The sequence below is a fragment of the Gekko japonicus genome, unplaced genomic scaffold (assembly GCF_001447785.1).
Source record: "Gekko japonicus isolate JY-2015 unplaced genomic scaffold, Gekko_japonicus_V1.1 scaffold412, whole genome shotgun sequence".
NCBI lineage: Eukaryota > Metazoa > Chordata > Lepidosauria > Squamata > Gekkonidae > Gekko > Gekko japonicus.
In genome coordinates, this window is record NW_015160847.1 from 921,384 (window position 1) to 939,406 (window position 18,023).

Sequence of the window (18,023 nt, forward strand, 5' to 3'; positions counted from 1 at the left end):
CCATGTGTGGTGACTAAGGGGCTGAGGGAGATGAGGGTTACTGGAGAAGGAAACGCATTATAGGTGTCTATGTTCCATTGCTAGAAGTCTCCAAGCCAAGATGGTGGAGCTAGAGTGCTTGGTGTTCAATGACAACTTAGATATAGTAGGTATCTCAGAAACATTGTGGAATAGGGAAAATCTATGGGATACAGTCATTCCTGAATATAAGCTCTATAGGCAGGACAGGGAGGGACGGGTTGGTGGTGGTGTTGCATTGTACATCAAAGAAGGCATAGAATCAAATAAGTTAGAAGCATCAGGGGAATTAACTCCCCAATGGGAGCAATATGGGTGGAAATACTGGGCCCTAAGGGTTACTTAAAAGTGGGTGTGTACTATCACCTACCTGATCAAACCCTTGAGGCTGATCTTGAGATGGAGAAGGAAATCAGGGAGGTGACTGAAGCAGATAATGTTATTATACTGGGAGACTTCAACTACCCTCACATTGAGTGGGTAAACATGTGCTTGGAGTCATGCTGTAGAAATGAGATTCCTAGACATAATAAATGACTGCACTGAAACAGGTGGTCACAGAGCCTACTAGAGGGGTAGTAATCTTGGACTTAGTTTTGAGCAGGTCTCAAGACTTAGTGAGAGATGTAGAGGTTGTTACACCAGTTGTGAACAGTGACCACGATGCTGTTAAGTTCAGCATTCAGGTCAATGGAAAGTTATCCCTAAAATCCAAAAGTCTCACATTTGATTTGAGGGAACTTTACAAAAATGGAGTGGTAAAAGGGAAGCTGAAGGGGAAACACAAGAGAGTCAAATCCCTAGAGGATGCTTAGAAGCGATTTAAAATCACACTAGATATATCTATGGTGTGGCCTCATTCGGAATACTGTGTACAGTTCTGGTCAGTGTATCTCAAAAAGGATATTGCAGAACTGAAAAAAGTGCAGAGTAGGGCAACCAAGATGATTAGTAGGTTGGAGCATATTCCTTATAAGGAAAGACTGAAGAGTCTGGGACTTTTCAGTTTAGAAAAGAGACAACTAAGGGAGGCCATGATAGAGGTTTATAAAATTATACATGGGTTAGAGAGAGTTGACAAAGATACATTTTTCTCTCTCTCCCAAAATACTAGACCTTGAGGGCATCCAGTGAAACTGATGGGCAGTATGTTCAGGATGGACAAAAGGAGATACCACTTTACACAGAGAGCGATTAAGATGTTGAATTCGCTGCCAAAGGTTGTAGGGATGGCCACAGGAATAAACAGCTTTAAAAGGGGATTAGATAGATCAATGGAGGATAAGTCTATCAATGGCTACTAGCCATGGTGACTGAGGGGAACGTCCTCATTCAGAGGCACTAATCCTCTGAATCCCAGATCCAGGAGGCAACATCAGGGGAAGGCCTCTGCCTTTGTACCCTGTTACTGGCTGTCCAAAGAAACTGGGTGGCCATTGTGTAAAGCAGGATGCTGGACTAGATGGACTATTGGTCTGTTCCAACAGGGCTCTTCTTATGTTCTTAAGTCAAACTAAGCCTGCTGATTTCCTGAGCACATGCAAGCTAATCACACCATTCTCCTTGTCAGTATTACTATTCTTGCAGACCAGTGGGAGATTGAAACTGACAAGAATCCTGTGTTTTACCAGGGCTCTTCTAAATTGGAAAACTGCAGTGACTGGAAAGCATGATCCTGGTAGTCTAGAAGGATTCTGTTGGTAGTCTGGAAGGATTATGTGATTTGCAGGCAGACACGTGCCTCTCTTGGACTCTTGTAGTGTCTGAGAGTAGAAACTTGGAAAGAAACGGGCTTATTAAACCAACTTTGGTAAATACCTTTTGCTGAAATGAGTGGGAATTTCCCTTTTAGGTTAAAATCCAGTTTGAACCATCTGAAGGTCAATGGAAAGCCTATTGAGACTAGAAAAACCAGAAGTCTAGAATACAGTGCTGTCAAGTCTGATGAAGTAATTATATATATCTACACGAAGACTATAGCAGATGTTTTGAATTCGGCAAAATGAAGAATTTGATAAATGATTGTCCAGTATAAAAGCTCTTAGTAAATAATGTAATGATGTGAACCTCCCAACTTTTGCTAATGTAGCAATTTCAGGTCTTATTGATTGTTGCTGCCATAGGAATTTAGCAGATCAAAAACGCTTGTGGGGGAAATCTCCAGAACTGCTGGCTTATTCTTCTAAGCTGTCTGATTTCAGAATCAGCTAATTTGTACGCTTCTGTAGCATATGAAGTGACAAAAAAGTGTCAGACACTTCCAAAAATGAAAGGACATTTCCTTATGATTACTTTTATCATAAAAGAGAAATTTTATCAGTTCCATGAAGATGGGTGCATACTCTGCTTTGTCTTGTGGAAAGACTAAGAAGGATTATTATAGATAACCATATCCTTTTACCTTTACAATACAGTGAAGTGCAAAGGTATGCAGAGTGCTTGAGACTTGTTTGTTACAGGGATGCATGCTATTTGTAACATAAGCATAATTCTCAATTATGTTATTATTGGAAATTAGCCATTTTGGTATCTTTTTCATTTGTCTCTGAAACGTGGGAATGCAAAATTCACTTCTTTGTCATTAGAAAAGCAGCTGTATGAACAAGACTTTCACTTGAAAATATAACACCTTGTTTTCACATTTATAAACAGCATTTCCTTTTTCTTCTGGTAAACTTTTTCAAGCTTTCACATGAATAGGCAGTGTCTCTCTGATGCTAAAATAACCCTGAATATAATTCCACATTCTGTAGGGAACAAAATACTGTGGATAAAGGTGATTTTCTTTTTGTAAGAAAATTTTGCCGACTGCTTAAATCTTAAAAAATTAATGCCACTTCAGATTTTCTTTCAGAATGGCTGATTATATTTAAACTGCATTCAAATAAATAATGAATAATACATAAACAGTGTTTAAGTTAAAGTATTGCATAATATTGTTGAACGTACACTGATTAAAACCATGAAGTTTTTCTCTTTCAGGGTAAGATTTTAAAAACGATTCACATGGTTGAGCAATGGGAAGTCCAAATAAAAGTAGTACCCCTTCTCAAGAGGGGCTTTTGCTTAGAATGGGCCTCAATGATAACAAAGCTGGAATGCAAGGATTGGATAAAGAGAAGATCAACAAAGTCATAATGGAAGCTTCCAAGGTTTGTTTGTATTAGCTTTCTCTAATGCTTTAGCTATTCACAGGTATTGATTGCACTCACTAAAGAGTATAGGGTGTTCTTTTTTAAAAAAATAACAACAAAACTGTGTGGCTGCATTGTTCAGTTCAGAAGACAAGGTGTGCTAGTCATTATTACAAGGCTACAAGTTAAAGTCATACCTAGTTAGAGCTCCCCACAGAATTTTACAGTTTCAAGAGACAATTTTAGCACAGGCTTCTGATGCTTAGAACTGGGGAGCATTCTAGCCTGAAGGAAAATTATGTGGTTCCTTAAGGACTGAGCAAATTTGTATATGTGTATACAAAGTGTCATTAAAGAAGTGAGTTCTGTCATTTTCCACAGGGAGCAATAATGTTTATGGGGAAGAGGCTGGCAGGACATTTTCAGAGGCCAATTTCCTCCCTCTTCCCCAATGATTTTAAATGAAAAGGCAGTAGCCTTGTTTTTTAAAGGATCTTTGGGAGCAGCAATTGGACTTGGAACATATATGCTCTTGTTCTCAGAGGCCAGTTTTTTCACTCACTCACCCTTCACTCACCCACAGTCCTAGCCCAAGCCTACTGAGGACTAACATCTGCCCAGTGCCCTCTATTTCTGGGTATGTTCTCCAGCAGCATGAACATACTGAGTACGAGCGGCCTGTGGCTGGTTTCAGTTTTGTGGGCTTGTGTTTTTTTCCTGAATGATTTCCCTGCAAGGGTAGGGCAGCTCCATTTAGGCATAGTGTATGTCTGCAAATTAATACATATGTAGAGGTAAATGGTGAGTTAAAGTTAGCCTGGAGATCTGCACTCGTCATTAGAAATTAAAGCTAATTTGTGCCCTAATCCCAAACATGCTTATTTATGTTTTAAATTCATTGGAAACAATAAGACATTCCAGAATGTTCACATCCAAAATAATTATGCATATCTGTCTGTAGCAGAACAGTAATGTTACAGAGCATATTATGTCATATTCATTAATGTTGCACTGGTGCAATACTTGAGTTAGGATTTATTTATAATATTTTAAACTTGTTTTTGTTTCAGAGACTCAAGCACTTAGATCCGGACTAGATGTTTCCATGGGTGCAAGAATTTGTGCACACAGAACATGAGTTTCCTGCCTTCCCTCCTCCCATTGCAGCCCAAAATGCCTCCCAAAATCCTGTCAGAGAGGCATTTTGGACTGCTGGGGTCAGGAATCAGGCTATGTGGGCAGAAATCATTGTGCCTGCAGAACTGTTAGTCTGGCTCCAATTTAAGGTGCCCCGCCAACACCAATATATTATCATGCAAATAAATGTCAGATTATACCCTAATTTCTTTTCTAATGCTATATATCTTTTAAAAAATCTAATTAGGAATAATGTGGCCAATAACAAATGTTAAACAATTTGAATCTCTTTGACAGGGTTCTAAATTTTATGAACATGAACTCAAGAAGGATCAACAAGTTAATAAACGAATTGAAAAAATCCTGAAGCTAAAAAGTAAAATTACAGACCAACAGATTATGAAAGCACAACTGCAGGTAATATCCAGCTCATTTTGGGCGAGGTGGACAATACAGGGAGAAAGGGGAAGGAGAGTTCCACCAGTGCTGCCCACCTCAGTTATGTACAGCCTTCATTAATTTGATTTAATCAGAAAAAATACCAGTGTGTTTGAAAGCCTGTGCCTTTTTAATTAAGGGTTTTGCAACAACTATAAAATTGTAGCCTTAGTATAAAAGCCCTGTGTTCTTCAAAATTTCATTAGTTATTTTAAAAAAATGGTATCACCCTCATGTTTAAACATGCAGTAAAGTTAAGGTTTGACAAAGGATTTGCTGTTAAGTAAACAAAAGTAAGTTTCTGTGTAATTGCTGCCCTCAGCTATATCAATCTCTTGTCCAAATGCCATGAGCATACCTTCAGGAGTTCCTCAACTGGTTTTTCTAGGTCTGCTAACCTTCAACATCCTCAGAAACTATTTGAATCTGTTGTTTTCTTTGTTCTGATGGGGGCAGAAAGGAATTGGTACATGTCTTGACTCTAAACATTACCAGGTCAATGACTGGAAGTACACTGTAAGAATCAGTTATTAAAATTAAAATGTCTTTTCTCATAGTTGCCAGCACAAAGTTTAAATGGGTTGGGGAAAAGCAAGGTGCCTCTGGGTAAAGCACGAGAGTGCATCTGTTTGTCATTAATTGTCTTGTATATCAGAGCACATCTGGCACACATCTAGTAGCTTTGCAGAGGTTGCACAGATGAGGCTTATACTAAATCTTTGTGGGAATTTTTCTGAACTTTGTTCTACACACACACACACAGGATTGCGGCAATTATTGTTAACCAAATTAACAAAGGGAGTCTGTCCTCAACCTCTGCATATATACATCCTTCTTTCTTGTGCCGCAATAATGGTCGTGGTGATAGCCAACCAACTTGGAAGGCTTTAAAACAGGAGTGGACAATTTCATGGAGGACAGGGCTATCAATGGCTACTATTCATGATGGATATCTACTCCCTCCAGTACCCGAGGCAGTATGCCTCTTTGGATCAGTTGCTGGGGAGTACATGCAGGGGGATGCTGTAGCAGTCATCCTGCTTCTGGGCTTCCTAGAGGCAGCTAGTTGACCACTATTTCTTTCTTTCTTTCTTTATTTATTTATTTATTTCAATTTATACCCCGCCCTCCCCGCAATGCGGGCTATATGGACAAAACACTGGATTTGATGAGTCTTTCATCTGATCTAGCATGGCTCATCTTATATTCATATGTTCTGAGTAAAGGCAACTTCACACAAATGATATAACATGAAATAGCATGGGGAAGACCATGTAGCTTGTTTGTCTGAAGAAAACCTAACATAGTCTCTAAAATACCAAAGCTGTATTTGCTATCATGTCTAAATTAGTTACCATGTCTAAATTAGATACCGTTTTCATACATGGCACGATCCTCATTTTCTGTTAATCTCTGTATGTGATATTACCTTCCTTTATGAAGTTATATTGCTATCTGCCATAGTCTGCCATAGTGGTAACATAGTGGCATTTATACAATTTTGTACATTTATGTATGCACAGATGGATAAACTTGCCATAGAACTGGAGCAGAGCCGTGATCTCAGCTGCACTACCGTACACATTGACATGGATGCCTTTTATGCAGCAGTAGAAATGAGAGACAATCCTGAACTAAGGGACAAACCTATAGCAGTGGGATCATTGAGTATGTTGGTAAGGTGGAAAGTGATGTTTCTTCAAAAACCAGGTGCACAAACCATCCTTTCTTTAGGAGAGTATATAATTTTCCCCTGTTGTTTCTAAGTGATTTATTTCTGTAGATCATTTTATAACATCTTTCAGAGGAAAAACAGTCAGGTGGCAAACAGATTTTAATTGTCACATTCTGAACAGAATACTATATAATCATGGTCTGTGGGCAAACTAGACTGCTTGACTTCCTGAAATGCTGACTCTATGTAATAAATTCCTGGATGGTGTAGGATTGACATATCACAGATCTGGAGGTACCTGACTGGGCAGTGGGCACTTTCCAGATCAGCCACAATTACCATTGTCTTTTTGCATTTGTACAGGCTATATCTGTAGGTCAGCAGTCTACTATATATGATATGGGGCAGTCGCCATGCTCAGTTCTGTGCTTGGCATCCTACCTGAGCATCATACCTTCCAACTGTCCCATTTCATCTGGGATCGCTCATCCGCTAAACATCTTGATAATAAAGCAATGGCTTTACTTGATTTTAATTTTCTTTTGCTTTATGTGTGCTTGTGACAACCCAAAGTTTAAGTTGACATGAGGTATCACATAGAAGCTGTCCCCCAAAGTATTTTGATGTTGTATGTTATGGTGATGGCCGAATGCTACAGTTGCTGATCATTGAATTATGTAAATTCATACAGAGGCATGCAAAGAAACTGGCATAAAGACATTGTTTTAAATGAATCTGCTGATTCTTACATGTGCATGCACATTGATATGCTCAATTTATTCATAAAGTATCAAAATTAACATTAAAATTAAAATGCCTTCTTCCAATATGCTAAAGTTGGCTTTTGAAAAGTTATATTCACTCTGAAAGGACAAAGAAGTATTGAAGAGAGGAAACCAGCTGCTTTAAAACAAAATTAATGTAGCAAAACACTTGTGGGCTCAGTTCTTATTCTTGAAAACCTTGCTTAAGTCTGTATTCAGAGGCAAGAGATGGCAGTTATTCACTGCTGAGAGAAAGGTGCAGTGTGGGCTGCCAAGAGTTACCGTGGGTTCCCAGACAAATATTCCCTCTGGGGCCCCCTCACATTTAGAAGAACACACACAAAAAGCTTGATCAGAACAGCTATGCTGCTACTATCCCCCAGTCACACCTTGTCCAACTACCTGGGCCCTACCAGGGGTCCCTGGAATTCTGAACCCTTAATCCTCCTCTTTGTAACTCTGGGCATTCTACACAATCTCAGTATTTTCTTTCCATATTCCAGTGCTCAGTTCCAGTGCTGAAAATGAACTCCTGAGCTAAACTCTGGTGAATTTTTGGCACAAACTAAGGAGGAAGCACAATGGGCAAGGAGATGTTGCCTGTAACAAAAAAGGCATAGATATTTTTTGGGGGTGGAGGGGAAAATCAATCTGCCCTTGTGAACTGCTGTGAAAGATGGAGAGAAAACAAGATGTGGGTTGTTGTGCAGAAGGAAACAAACTATATTGTTCTGTTTCTGTTACTCATGGAGGCAGGAGGCTGTGGTTACAGAGGTCCAGAACAATTCATGTGTGGGAGATATGCTCTTGTTCTGCAGATCTTGCTTCTTTATTCTGATTTATGAGAGTAGTAGCTGACCTTGGAATAGTAACTTTAATTACTATTAATAAATTAGTCCACTTTAAAGGTGACTAATGCATTCTAAATGGCCTACATCTAATATAGTGCGTGCATGTGTGTGTACACACACATATGTACACATATATACATACACACACACACAAAATACGTATTTAACTTGCCTCACTGCTTTTGTTCTCTGGAGCAATCTGCTTTTATACAGCTGTAGTTCCTGCTTTCTGCTTGTGGCACGTTGAGTCTGGAGCCTGTTGCCCCAGCATTATTCCCCAGAACATGCCACTAGGTCCCTTAGCCCCACCCATGTCAGTGTGTGTCCCTATTTTGATCGAGGTTAAGGAGCAAGCCTAAGTGTGCACTGGATTATGGACATAAATGCACATCTTTAGAAATATTTTATTGTTAAAACTCCAAGAAGTGCTAAGTTTGATTTTAAATTGTTTTTCTGTCTCTTTAAGTCCACTTCAAATTATCATGCTAGGAGGTTTGGGGTCCGTGCAGCCATGCCTGGATTTATTGCTAAGAAACTCTGTCCACATCTTACAATAGTGCCATTAAATTTTAAGAAATATCAAGAAGTAAGTAAAGAGGTAAGTGAGGTATTCCATAGGAAGCATTTATTTTATCAGATGATTTTAATTTGTCATGTATTTCCTGCATTGCAGACTAATTCTTGTCATGTTTCATATTTCCGCAAAATACTTTGATTTTGAATAAAGCATATAGTTACCTGATTTTGAATAAAGCATATAGTTACCTGCAATCACAGATATAGTGGAGAGGGCTGAGCTAAAAGAATGGTTCATATAATTCACTTGGTCCTTCCTAACTGAAATTAACTTTCAAGACGAGGCAGCTATTGCTTACTCCATTACCACCTCCTAATAATCAGAATGAATGGAATTCTCCCCCCCTTTTCCCTATTCTGGGGGAGGCACAATGCATAGAGAAGTGGCTCTACGATTTTTCTGCCTTTTAGGACTTTGTCACGTGCACATTAGTAAACAATATCCTCAAAGAGAAAAATTAGTACAGTACAAAATACAGAAGAATTCAAATAAATACTTAGACCAAACTATCACAGCATAGAGAACAAAAGGGCTTTTAAAGGGACCTGTATGTTTTCTTTGTTTTAATGAAGAATTCAGAAGACCCTGAACGCATACTGCGCTGTGTTACAGTAGACCTTCACCATTCACAACATGTGATTTCACTTATTTGTGGCCTGACAACGTGATGCATCTGGTCTTGAGCATATGGCTCCTCTACATACTGGTAGCGGGAGAGCAGGGACAAGTGTGCTGGCCTTCCACATGATTGCCAGCTTCTCAGAACTGTATCTGTGTAGGGAAGAAGTGTGCATTCTGGGCAGTAGTGTCCACCTCTCCTGCCCAGGCGGGTGACTTGTTTGGTGGCACTGACCTCACCAGGCCAGACAGGCAACTCAACCTGTTTGCAGCATTGTGACTTGGCCAGAGCAGGCAAGGTGGCCACTGCTAGCTGACATGCTCAGCAATGCTGCATTTTTAAAATAGTGTTACTGGAAGATTGCAATACTATTATATTTAGCTTTATTCCATAATGAGACTTCAATAGAGTATGCAAATATCACATCTGAGACTCACAGAGAGGAGGCTTCATTTCTAGTATATTTTCCTGGTTTAAATGTGAACCAGAAGCAATACAAATTTGGAATGGCAATGAATAATTTAAACCTTAAAAATTATTGCACTATTGATCAGTCATAATGGAATTTAAAATACTGAATGATACAATGTTGACTGGCCACATAATACTTCAGAAGCTGGGAGATTTTCTGCCACTGCAGCACATCTTTTGTTTTGTATTTATATTTATCAAGGTTAGGGAAATACTAGCTGAATATGATCCTCACTTTATGCCCATGGGTCTTGATGAAGCATACTTGAACATAACAGAGTACTTAGAAGGAAGAAAGAATTGGCCTGAAGACAAAAGAAAATATTTCATCAAACCACACAGCTTTGCTGTAAATGGTAAGCAACTGTTTGGAAGTGCCAGATCAAAAGAACATTTTACCTTGCTTTCATTGTGTCATCCTGTAAGCCAGGAAATTATACAAAGACAGCAGTATTTTAAAATATATTTTTAATTATTAGTTGTTTGCTTGTAATGTTGCTTCAGAGCAACTTAGTTGAAACCCTTTTGGAAATTCCAACGTAGTTTCTTTCTTAGTATTTCAATTCCGATTAACCATAATGGAATTAATCTTTTCAAAAAGGGTGGTGTTTCAGCCATTTTTAACAGAATAGTTGTTTGCTCACAGGTTCGACTTTGATTAGTTTTAAATGTATCATTTGCAAAAAAGAATATCAGTTGTTCACTGCATCTGTTAATGGAATCAGCAGACAGATGCCACAGCTCAGAATTCTAATGTTTGGCAGTTTCCTCTGTGTAAAAATGCCCATATTTAATTTTTCAGTGGAGGGAGTTTCATGCCTGTTCTTGTTTGCTGGACGACTGACTCTGAAAGGTGCTGATGATGACAGCCGATTACCTCATTGCATTCTTGCTCTCTGCCAAGCAACTGACTACCAGGGTGTCACTCCTATCCAGTGCACAATTCATTAAGTTGCCCAAAGGCTTTTGCAATCTGTTATTTCCACTAAGTAACTGAACAGGAGCTCAGTCCTATGTATTTATCTTGCATATTGTCTACTATTCCAGTTAGTTAATGAGCAGTCTTGGGCTTTTTGGTGAGTAGATATGGCAAGACTATCGTTCAAGGCTCATCTGAAGCTCTGGCTGACTACTGGAGACGCAAGTTCTACCACTTTTAGCCTAACGAAATATTAATCTTTCTATATAGTTATGTAGGCCCTTTGATTCATGCCCTTTTATTGTAAGCATGCATCTAATTATTTATATTAAAATTTTTATACCCTATCTTTTCCATTATTGAGCAACGGCTCCATCTAGATGAAGTATGCATTGAGAACCACACTCCTTATGACACTAACAGACCTCACTGCTTTCTCCATCAGGCAGTGTGTGTGTGTTTAATGCAGCAGCAATAACTGGAAACTGATTCTGCAGTTTTATATATGTATATAAAATAATTCAGGTGCTTGGCAAACAGAGTGAAGAATACGTCTTGTTACTAAATGTGTAAGAGAATTCAGCAATTAGATAGATTTGTTTTACAAGTTCTGATAGCTGGTTTCCCTTTGCTATGACCAGGCAATCCAGTTACATGTGACAAGTCACAGTGGAGCAGGGATGCACACACTTCTTCACCAGTCTTGTTTGATGATGATCCAGTGCATAAGCAGACTGTGGATCTTTCTGTGCTGCACCCAGATGACCACCAGCAATCAACAAGTCAAATAAATTCCGTTGTTTTTGGGATATCAGCAGAAGAAGTTGTGAAGGAAATTCGCTTTAGGATTGAAGAAAGAACAGGGCTGACGGCCAGTGCTGGTAAGTACATTTATATTAATAGTAATATTTTTGTATTTCAGAATATACACATACACCTCAGAGTTTAGAAGCAAGTTCATTGCATTCTTTTGATGTAAAGGAATGAAAATTACCAAACATAGACTGTAGTTTGCTAAAATTGCTTATCTCGGTTATGGATTTTAACTACAAAAATGTAGTTTAGTGCATCTTCAGGCACATTACCGATGCCTTCTGGTTAAGCCAGGTCTACTTTCAATAACACCATTAAATGGACCCTGTTCATCACATGGCTCTACGTTTCAGTGTTAAAGCTGGATTTTTTCCCCATTTTCATCTATTTAACAGACATGGGTCATAAAGAGTGAAAAGCACTGCTTTCTGGATTTAGCAGTTCATTTTTCAATAAAGTGGGTTATTCCACATTCATCTAAACTAATAGGTAGAACAACATTTACAATTTGCTATTGGTTTAAACCATGACTTTTAAGACCCTATGCAGATGTTCAGATCCTGCAATAGTTGGAGAATCAGGATCATGCCAGCTAGCCCCCACTTGATGTGTAAGAACATAAAAAGAGCCCTGCTGGATCAGACCAATGGTCTATCTAGTCCAGCATCCTGTCTCACACAGTGGCCAACCAGCTCTTCTAGAGGGCCAACAACAGGGCATAGAGGCTGAGACCTTCCCTTGATATTGCCTCCTGGCTCTGGGATTCAGAGGTTTAGTGCATCTGAATGTGGAGGTTCTCCTCAGTCACCATGGCTAGTATGAATTCAATTAATCCCCTTTGAAAGCTGCTTATTTCTGTGGCCATCACTACATCCTCTGGCAGTGAATTCCACATTTTAATCACTCTCTGTGTAAAGAAGTATTTCCTTTTGTCCATCCTGAATCTACTGCCCATCAGTTTCAATGGATGTCCTCAAGGTCTAGTTTTTTGGGAGAGTGACAAAAAATTATCTTTGTCAACTCTCTGAACTCCGTTTATAATTTTATAAACCTCTATCATGTCTCCCCTTTGTCTTCTCTTTTCTGAACTGAAAAGTCCCAGGCTCTTCAGCTTTTCCTTAAAGGAAATGTGCTCCCTGCTTGAAATCATCTTGGTTGCCCTCCTCTGTGCTTTTTCCAGCTCTGCGATGTCTTTTTTGAGATACAGTGGCCAATATTCCAAATGAAGCCGCACCATAGATCTATAGAGGGGCATTATAATATTGTCCATTGTATTTTCAATCTCTTTCCTAATAATCCCTAACATAGAGTTTGCCCTTTTCACTGCTACAGTAAAAAAGGGAAAACGCAAAGTTGTGTATAGACGCTAAAGTAAACAATTACTCATGAATTGTGTCCAAATAGTGTAATATATGACAATAACAATGCAGTATGAATCAATGTAAGGTACAAATGTACTATATAACAGAAACAAAGGTCCAAAACAATAGACTGACGAAATTTCCGGAGAAAGTATTCATTTCATGAGTCTTCTTATGAATAGAACCGATGTATAACCTCAAAATATCAATAAAATACATGTAAGTTTAATCAATTTTATGATTTTATAATTTTATAGATTGTATAAATTTTATATTTATTTTATAACAAAATAAAATTACCTGCAAGAATCATTTTTAACATTTGTAGAGTGAAGTTGTATACAGTTAACAAGTCTATAAGAATAAAATAGTAATCATTATTATCACATATTTGTTACAATATCTAAAACATCTACATATACTAACAATCTTCAGAAAAAACAATTCTTGTGAAAGTCTGCAGAGCATATCAAAATACTAACGTCAAGCCATCGTGTTAATGATATTTCAAAGCCTCAATGTTTTTCACTGCTACAGCACACTGGGTTGATATCCACTACAACCCCTAGATCTTTTTCCCTCTCAGAATCAGCAAGTTCAGACCCCATTAACCTATACTTGAAGCTGGGGTTTTTTATCCCAAGGTGCATCACCTTACACTTACCAACACTGAACTTCAGTTGCCACATTGTCACCCACTCACCCAGTTTATGGAGGAGCTCTTCACAGTTGGCCTTGGCTTTCACCATCCTGAATAATTTTGTGTCATCTGCAAACTTGGCCACTATACTAATCACCCCTAGTTCCAGATAATTGATGAATAAATTAAATAGTACCAGCCCCAATACTAATCCTTGTGGGACCCACTGCTTACTTCCCTCCATTGTGAGAACTGTCCATTTATTCCTACTCTTTGCTTCCTGTCATTTAACAAATTTTTATTCCATAACAGAACCCATCCTCTTATCCCATCACTGCTAAGTTTACTCGGGAGTCTTTAGTGAGGTACCTTGTCAAAAGCCTTTTGTTGAGGCAGGACTTCCCTTTGCCGAAACCATCTGTAGTGGCTGCAACACTCAAAAACCAGTGGAAGAACATTTAATCTTCCAGGTCAATTTCATTGCTGACCTAAGAGCGGCAGTTCTCAAACAAAGAAACTTCAAAGGGAAATTACAATGTGCGATTGCTGAACTTGAGTTCATTCATGCTGAACTTGAGTTCGTTCACAAGTTTAGAACAATGGACCCCCTAGGGCTAAATAGGGAAATAGGATTCTTATCTCACTACAGATGCTAATCTGATTCCTACTCTCCGCTTCCTGTCATTTAAGCACTTTTTAATCCATAAGAGAATCTCTGCTCTTACCCTATGACTGCTAAATTTACTCAGGTAACTTTGGTGAGGTACCTTGTCAAAAGCCTTTGAAAGTCCAGGTATATAACGTCTACCAGGTCAAAGTTGTCTACATGCTTGTTCACTTTCTCAAAGAACTCTTAAAGGTTGGTGAAGCAGGACTTCCCTTTGCAGAAGCCATGCTGACTTTGCCTCAGCAGGCTTTGTTCCTCTATGTGCCTAACACTTCTATCTATGATTACAGTTTCTGCTAATTTGCCTGGGACAGACATTAGGCTGACTGGCCTGTAATTTTCCTGGTTCCTCAGTGGATCCCTTTTTAAAAATTGTTGTCACATTTGCTGCTCTCCAGTCTTCTGGTACAGCAGCTTAATTTAGTGACAAGTTACATATATGGGTTAATACATCAACTATCTCCCATTCGAGTTCCTTAAGAACTCAGTGTATGCCATCAGGACATGGAGACCTAATGGTTTTTGATTTCCCCAGTAGGTCCAGAACATCTCCAGTCACCTCAATTTGGCTCAGTTCTTCAGACTCCCTTCCTGAAAATAGTGGTTGTGGCATGGGTACATGGCCCGTACTTTCCACAGTGAACACAGAAGCAAAAAAGTCATTGAGTTTCTCTGCCAACTCCCTGATTTCCTTTAGCAATCCCTATATTTCTTTGTCATCCAAAGGTCCCATTGCCTCTCTGGCTGGTTTTCTGCTCTGGATATATTTTTAAAAATATTTATTGTTTATCTTGATTCCTTTAGCATCCCACTCCTCAAAATCTCTTTTTTATGCCTAATTATTGACTTACATATCTTTTACCAGATCCTGCAGTCCCTCCTGTTCAATTCATTGGGGCAGTACTTCCTCTTTACCTTTTATAGCTTCCTTGTCTTGCGTTGTTAAGCATGCAGGCCTTCTTTTAGACCTGGCAGTGCCTTTCCTAACATGTGGAATGCATTCTATTTGGGCTGTTGGTTTTAAATAGCTTCCAAGCATCCTCTAGGGATTTTACTGTCTTGTGTTTCTCCTTCAGCCTCCTTTTTACTATTCCCCTCATTTTTGTAAAGGTTGCTCTTTTAAGCAGAAAGGATCTCGGGGTGGGGAGCACTTACTAGACTTGAATCTAGCCAGACTTACTTGGCCAACATCAGTCCCACTGGCAGCTCCACTGCTGCATTGCAGTCCTCCCTTCCGGTTAATATCCCTACTGCTGGTATTGGAGGCAGCAGAACTCACCCTGACACCCAGAAAATGGAAGGCAGGCTGGCAAGCCAGCTCCTGAAATAATCCTGTGAGTTTTGGCTGCCAGTTTGGTGTAGTGGTTAAGTGTGCGGACTCTAATCTGGGAGAACCGGGTTTGATTCCCCACTCCTCCACTTGCACCTGCTGATGTGACCTTGGGTCAGTCACAAGCTCTGGCACAGCTGTCCTTGAAAAAGAGCAGTTTATGTCAGAGTTCTCTCAGCCCCACCCACCTCACAGGGTGTCTGTTGTGGGGAGGGGAAGGGAAAGGAGTTGTAAGCCGCTCTGAGACTCCAAGTGAAGGGCGGGGTATACATCCAATCTCTTCTTCTTCTTCTATAGAAATAAATGGGCCCTGACCTGGATAGCCCAGACTAGCCCAATCTTGTCAGATCTTGGAACTAAGCAGGGTCAGCCCTGGCTAGTATTTGGATGGGAGATCTCCAAGGGTTCTGAGGTGGAGGCAGGCAATGGCAAACCACCTCCGAACGCCTCTTGCCTTGAAAACCTTATGGGGACGCCATGTCAGCTGTGACTTGATGGCAAAAAATAGTAATAATAAAGGCCCCCTTATTTCCTGTTGGCAGACCTCGCCTCTCTAGTGTCCATGAGAAATAATAAGCCATTGTCACTATTCATTAACAAAAGTTTATTTATTTTATTTATTTTTATTTAACGTTCGGCTTGATATCCTGCTCTAATCCCTTGGTTAGGGTTCTCTGAGCGGCTTACAGGTTTCTGGTGCTAATCACCATTTTTCCCTAACTAGGGCCACAGAGTGTAAGGGGATGGGACAGCCTACCGGCTCCCCCCTGTGGTGGTTGTTGGTTGTTTCTTCGTCGGCTCGGCTCGGTCGGGTCTCTGGACTTGGCGGGGGTGTTTTTCTCCCGGCGTTCGGTAGTGGTGGCGATCTTCCTCCTAAGGCGCGCAGCTCCGCCTGCTTACGGCCCGGCAATGTCACTTCCGGCTCCGCTGAGCTGGTGCTCGGCATCTGCGCACGCTCCTTTCTTCTTCACGACAGCGTTCAATGTGTTTCTTTCTGCCGCCAGGGATCGCTCAATCGCGCGCCTCCGATCGCGCTCGCTCGCCGCCGCCACGCCACCAATGCCGTCCATGCCAGGTTGCCACCGCCGTCATTGTCGCCGCCATCGCCGCCGCCGTCTTCAGCCAGCCACACAGGGTGCCCCCCACCCCTCTAAGGGTGGGTACCCATTTATCTACTTGCAATTAGGTTGCTTTCGAAACCGCTGGGTAGGCGGGAGCTAGGACGAAGGTCGAGAGCTCACCTCGACCGCGGTGGTACTCGAACAGCCATAGTGGCTGCTCCGGTGATGTTACAGTGCAGGCGTTTAACCGCCTGCGCCACCGCTCCCAACATGCCCTTGATATCAAAGTTGTTACGTCTGTGGCTTGATTTCTATCCACAGTTTGTTGCAGTTGATAACAATGAATTGGGGTGATGCAGGGTTACCCAAGATATATCCTGAATAAATACATATGTCTGTTATGTGGCACCTTTAGTAAAATGTTGGGAATCTATTGGTTACTACTTGTATGCTCTCTGTACATCACACTGATGGACTCTGCACCTGTGCAGAACTGCAATTTGGAAACATCTAGAGCTAACTTTTAGATACGAAAGGCCCTGCCTTCAGAAGCACAGCTACGTCTGCACATGCCTGAGGAGGGAGGGCAGGTTGAAGGTTTTATTCATAGTTTATTTAGTCTTAGAGTCAGTGTTTATAGTTACATATAGGTAGCTTTGTACATAGTTCTATATATAGTCCACGTTTTTCTCACACTGGTGCTTTGGCATGACTTTGAAAAAACATTTGAATACTGTTATCAGCATAATGGGAAGCTCCCTACTGATGGCAGCAATTGCTGCCTTTTGTACTTAAGCCAGCAAAATAAAGTAGATTCTTGCATTTGTAGACTCACTTATGACACAAGTGAGAAAAAAAATAGCTGTTTCTGACTCCAGACTTGTCACTGGCAGAGGGCTCTGATCACCTCTCTGGAGATAACATATGCCCCTATGATGGCCCTCATATCTTCTCCCTCAGTACAGACTTTGGTTCAAAGGGATACTCCTTCTGTCATTCTCCCATTCTATTGGTACTGCCTGTACATTGCTAAAAGCTGGCAAGAAGACTCATATTTAAATGCAAGCGAAGAAAAAAAAGCACAAGCATTCAAAGGGGTCCTCTCTGACTGTGTTCTTGCCAGCTCCAACCTCAGAAGTGGAAAGGGCTTTAACATTCTTTGGATACTATGAGAGCACTGTTAGACTGAACTGGCTTCTTCAGACAAAACCATAACCTTTTCATGTGCTACTCATGTCCAGAGAAGAGTGACAAAATGTCTGCACAGTGTTTCAGCCATCAAGCTTTGTTATGAACTGTCCCAAAAGCTTCTTTTTACAACAATCAGAGCTTATGCCACCAGAGCTTTGCTCTATATCCTTTGCTTTTATCAGTAGGATTTCTCTTCCTGTGTTCTGCAGAACAGCCACTTTGGCCCAGGCTTCAACCTTCATTAGGCACTATGCCCTTGATATCAGAGGCAGAGCAGATGCATCTTTTGGTAGAACAGCATCAGCTCTTTTCTCCTGAAAGCACTTGTACCCATCTCCAAGTAGGTCAGCTTGTTAG

The 18,023-nt window shown here is 40.4% G+C and overlaps 1 protein-coding gene across 1 annotated transcript in view; it reads left to right on the forward strand.

Annotated features, from left to right (window-relative positions):
• Positions 1-3,035: 3,035 nt before the first annotated feature.
• POLK (polymerase (DNA directed) kappa) overlaps positions 3,036-18,023 on the forward strand; it is a 33,271-nt gene continuing 18,283 nt past the window's right edge. The window contains exons 1-6 of the mRNA XM_015420365.1: positions 3,036-3,170; positions 4,587-4,706; positions 6,251-6,403; positions 8,484-8,615; positions 9,887-10,040; positions 11,245-11,484. Coding sequence (XP_015275851.1) covers positions 3,036-3,170; positions 4,587-4,706; positions 6,251-6,403; positions 8,484-8,615; positions 9,887-10,040; positions 11,245-11,484 — 934 coding nt within the window. The remainder of the gene's footprint in view (positions 3,171-4,586; positions 4,707-6,250; positions 6,404-8,483; positions 8,616-9,886; positions 10,041-11,244; positions 11,485-18,023) is intronic.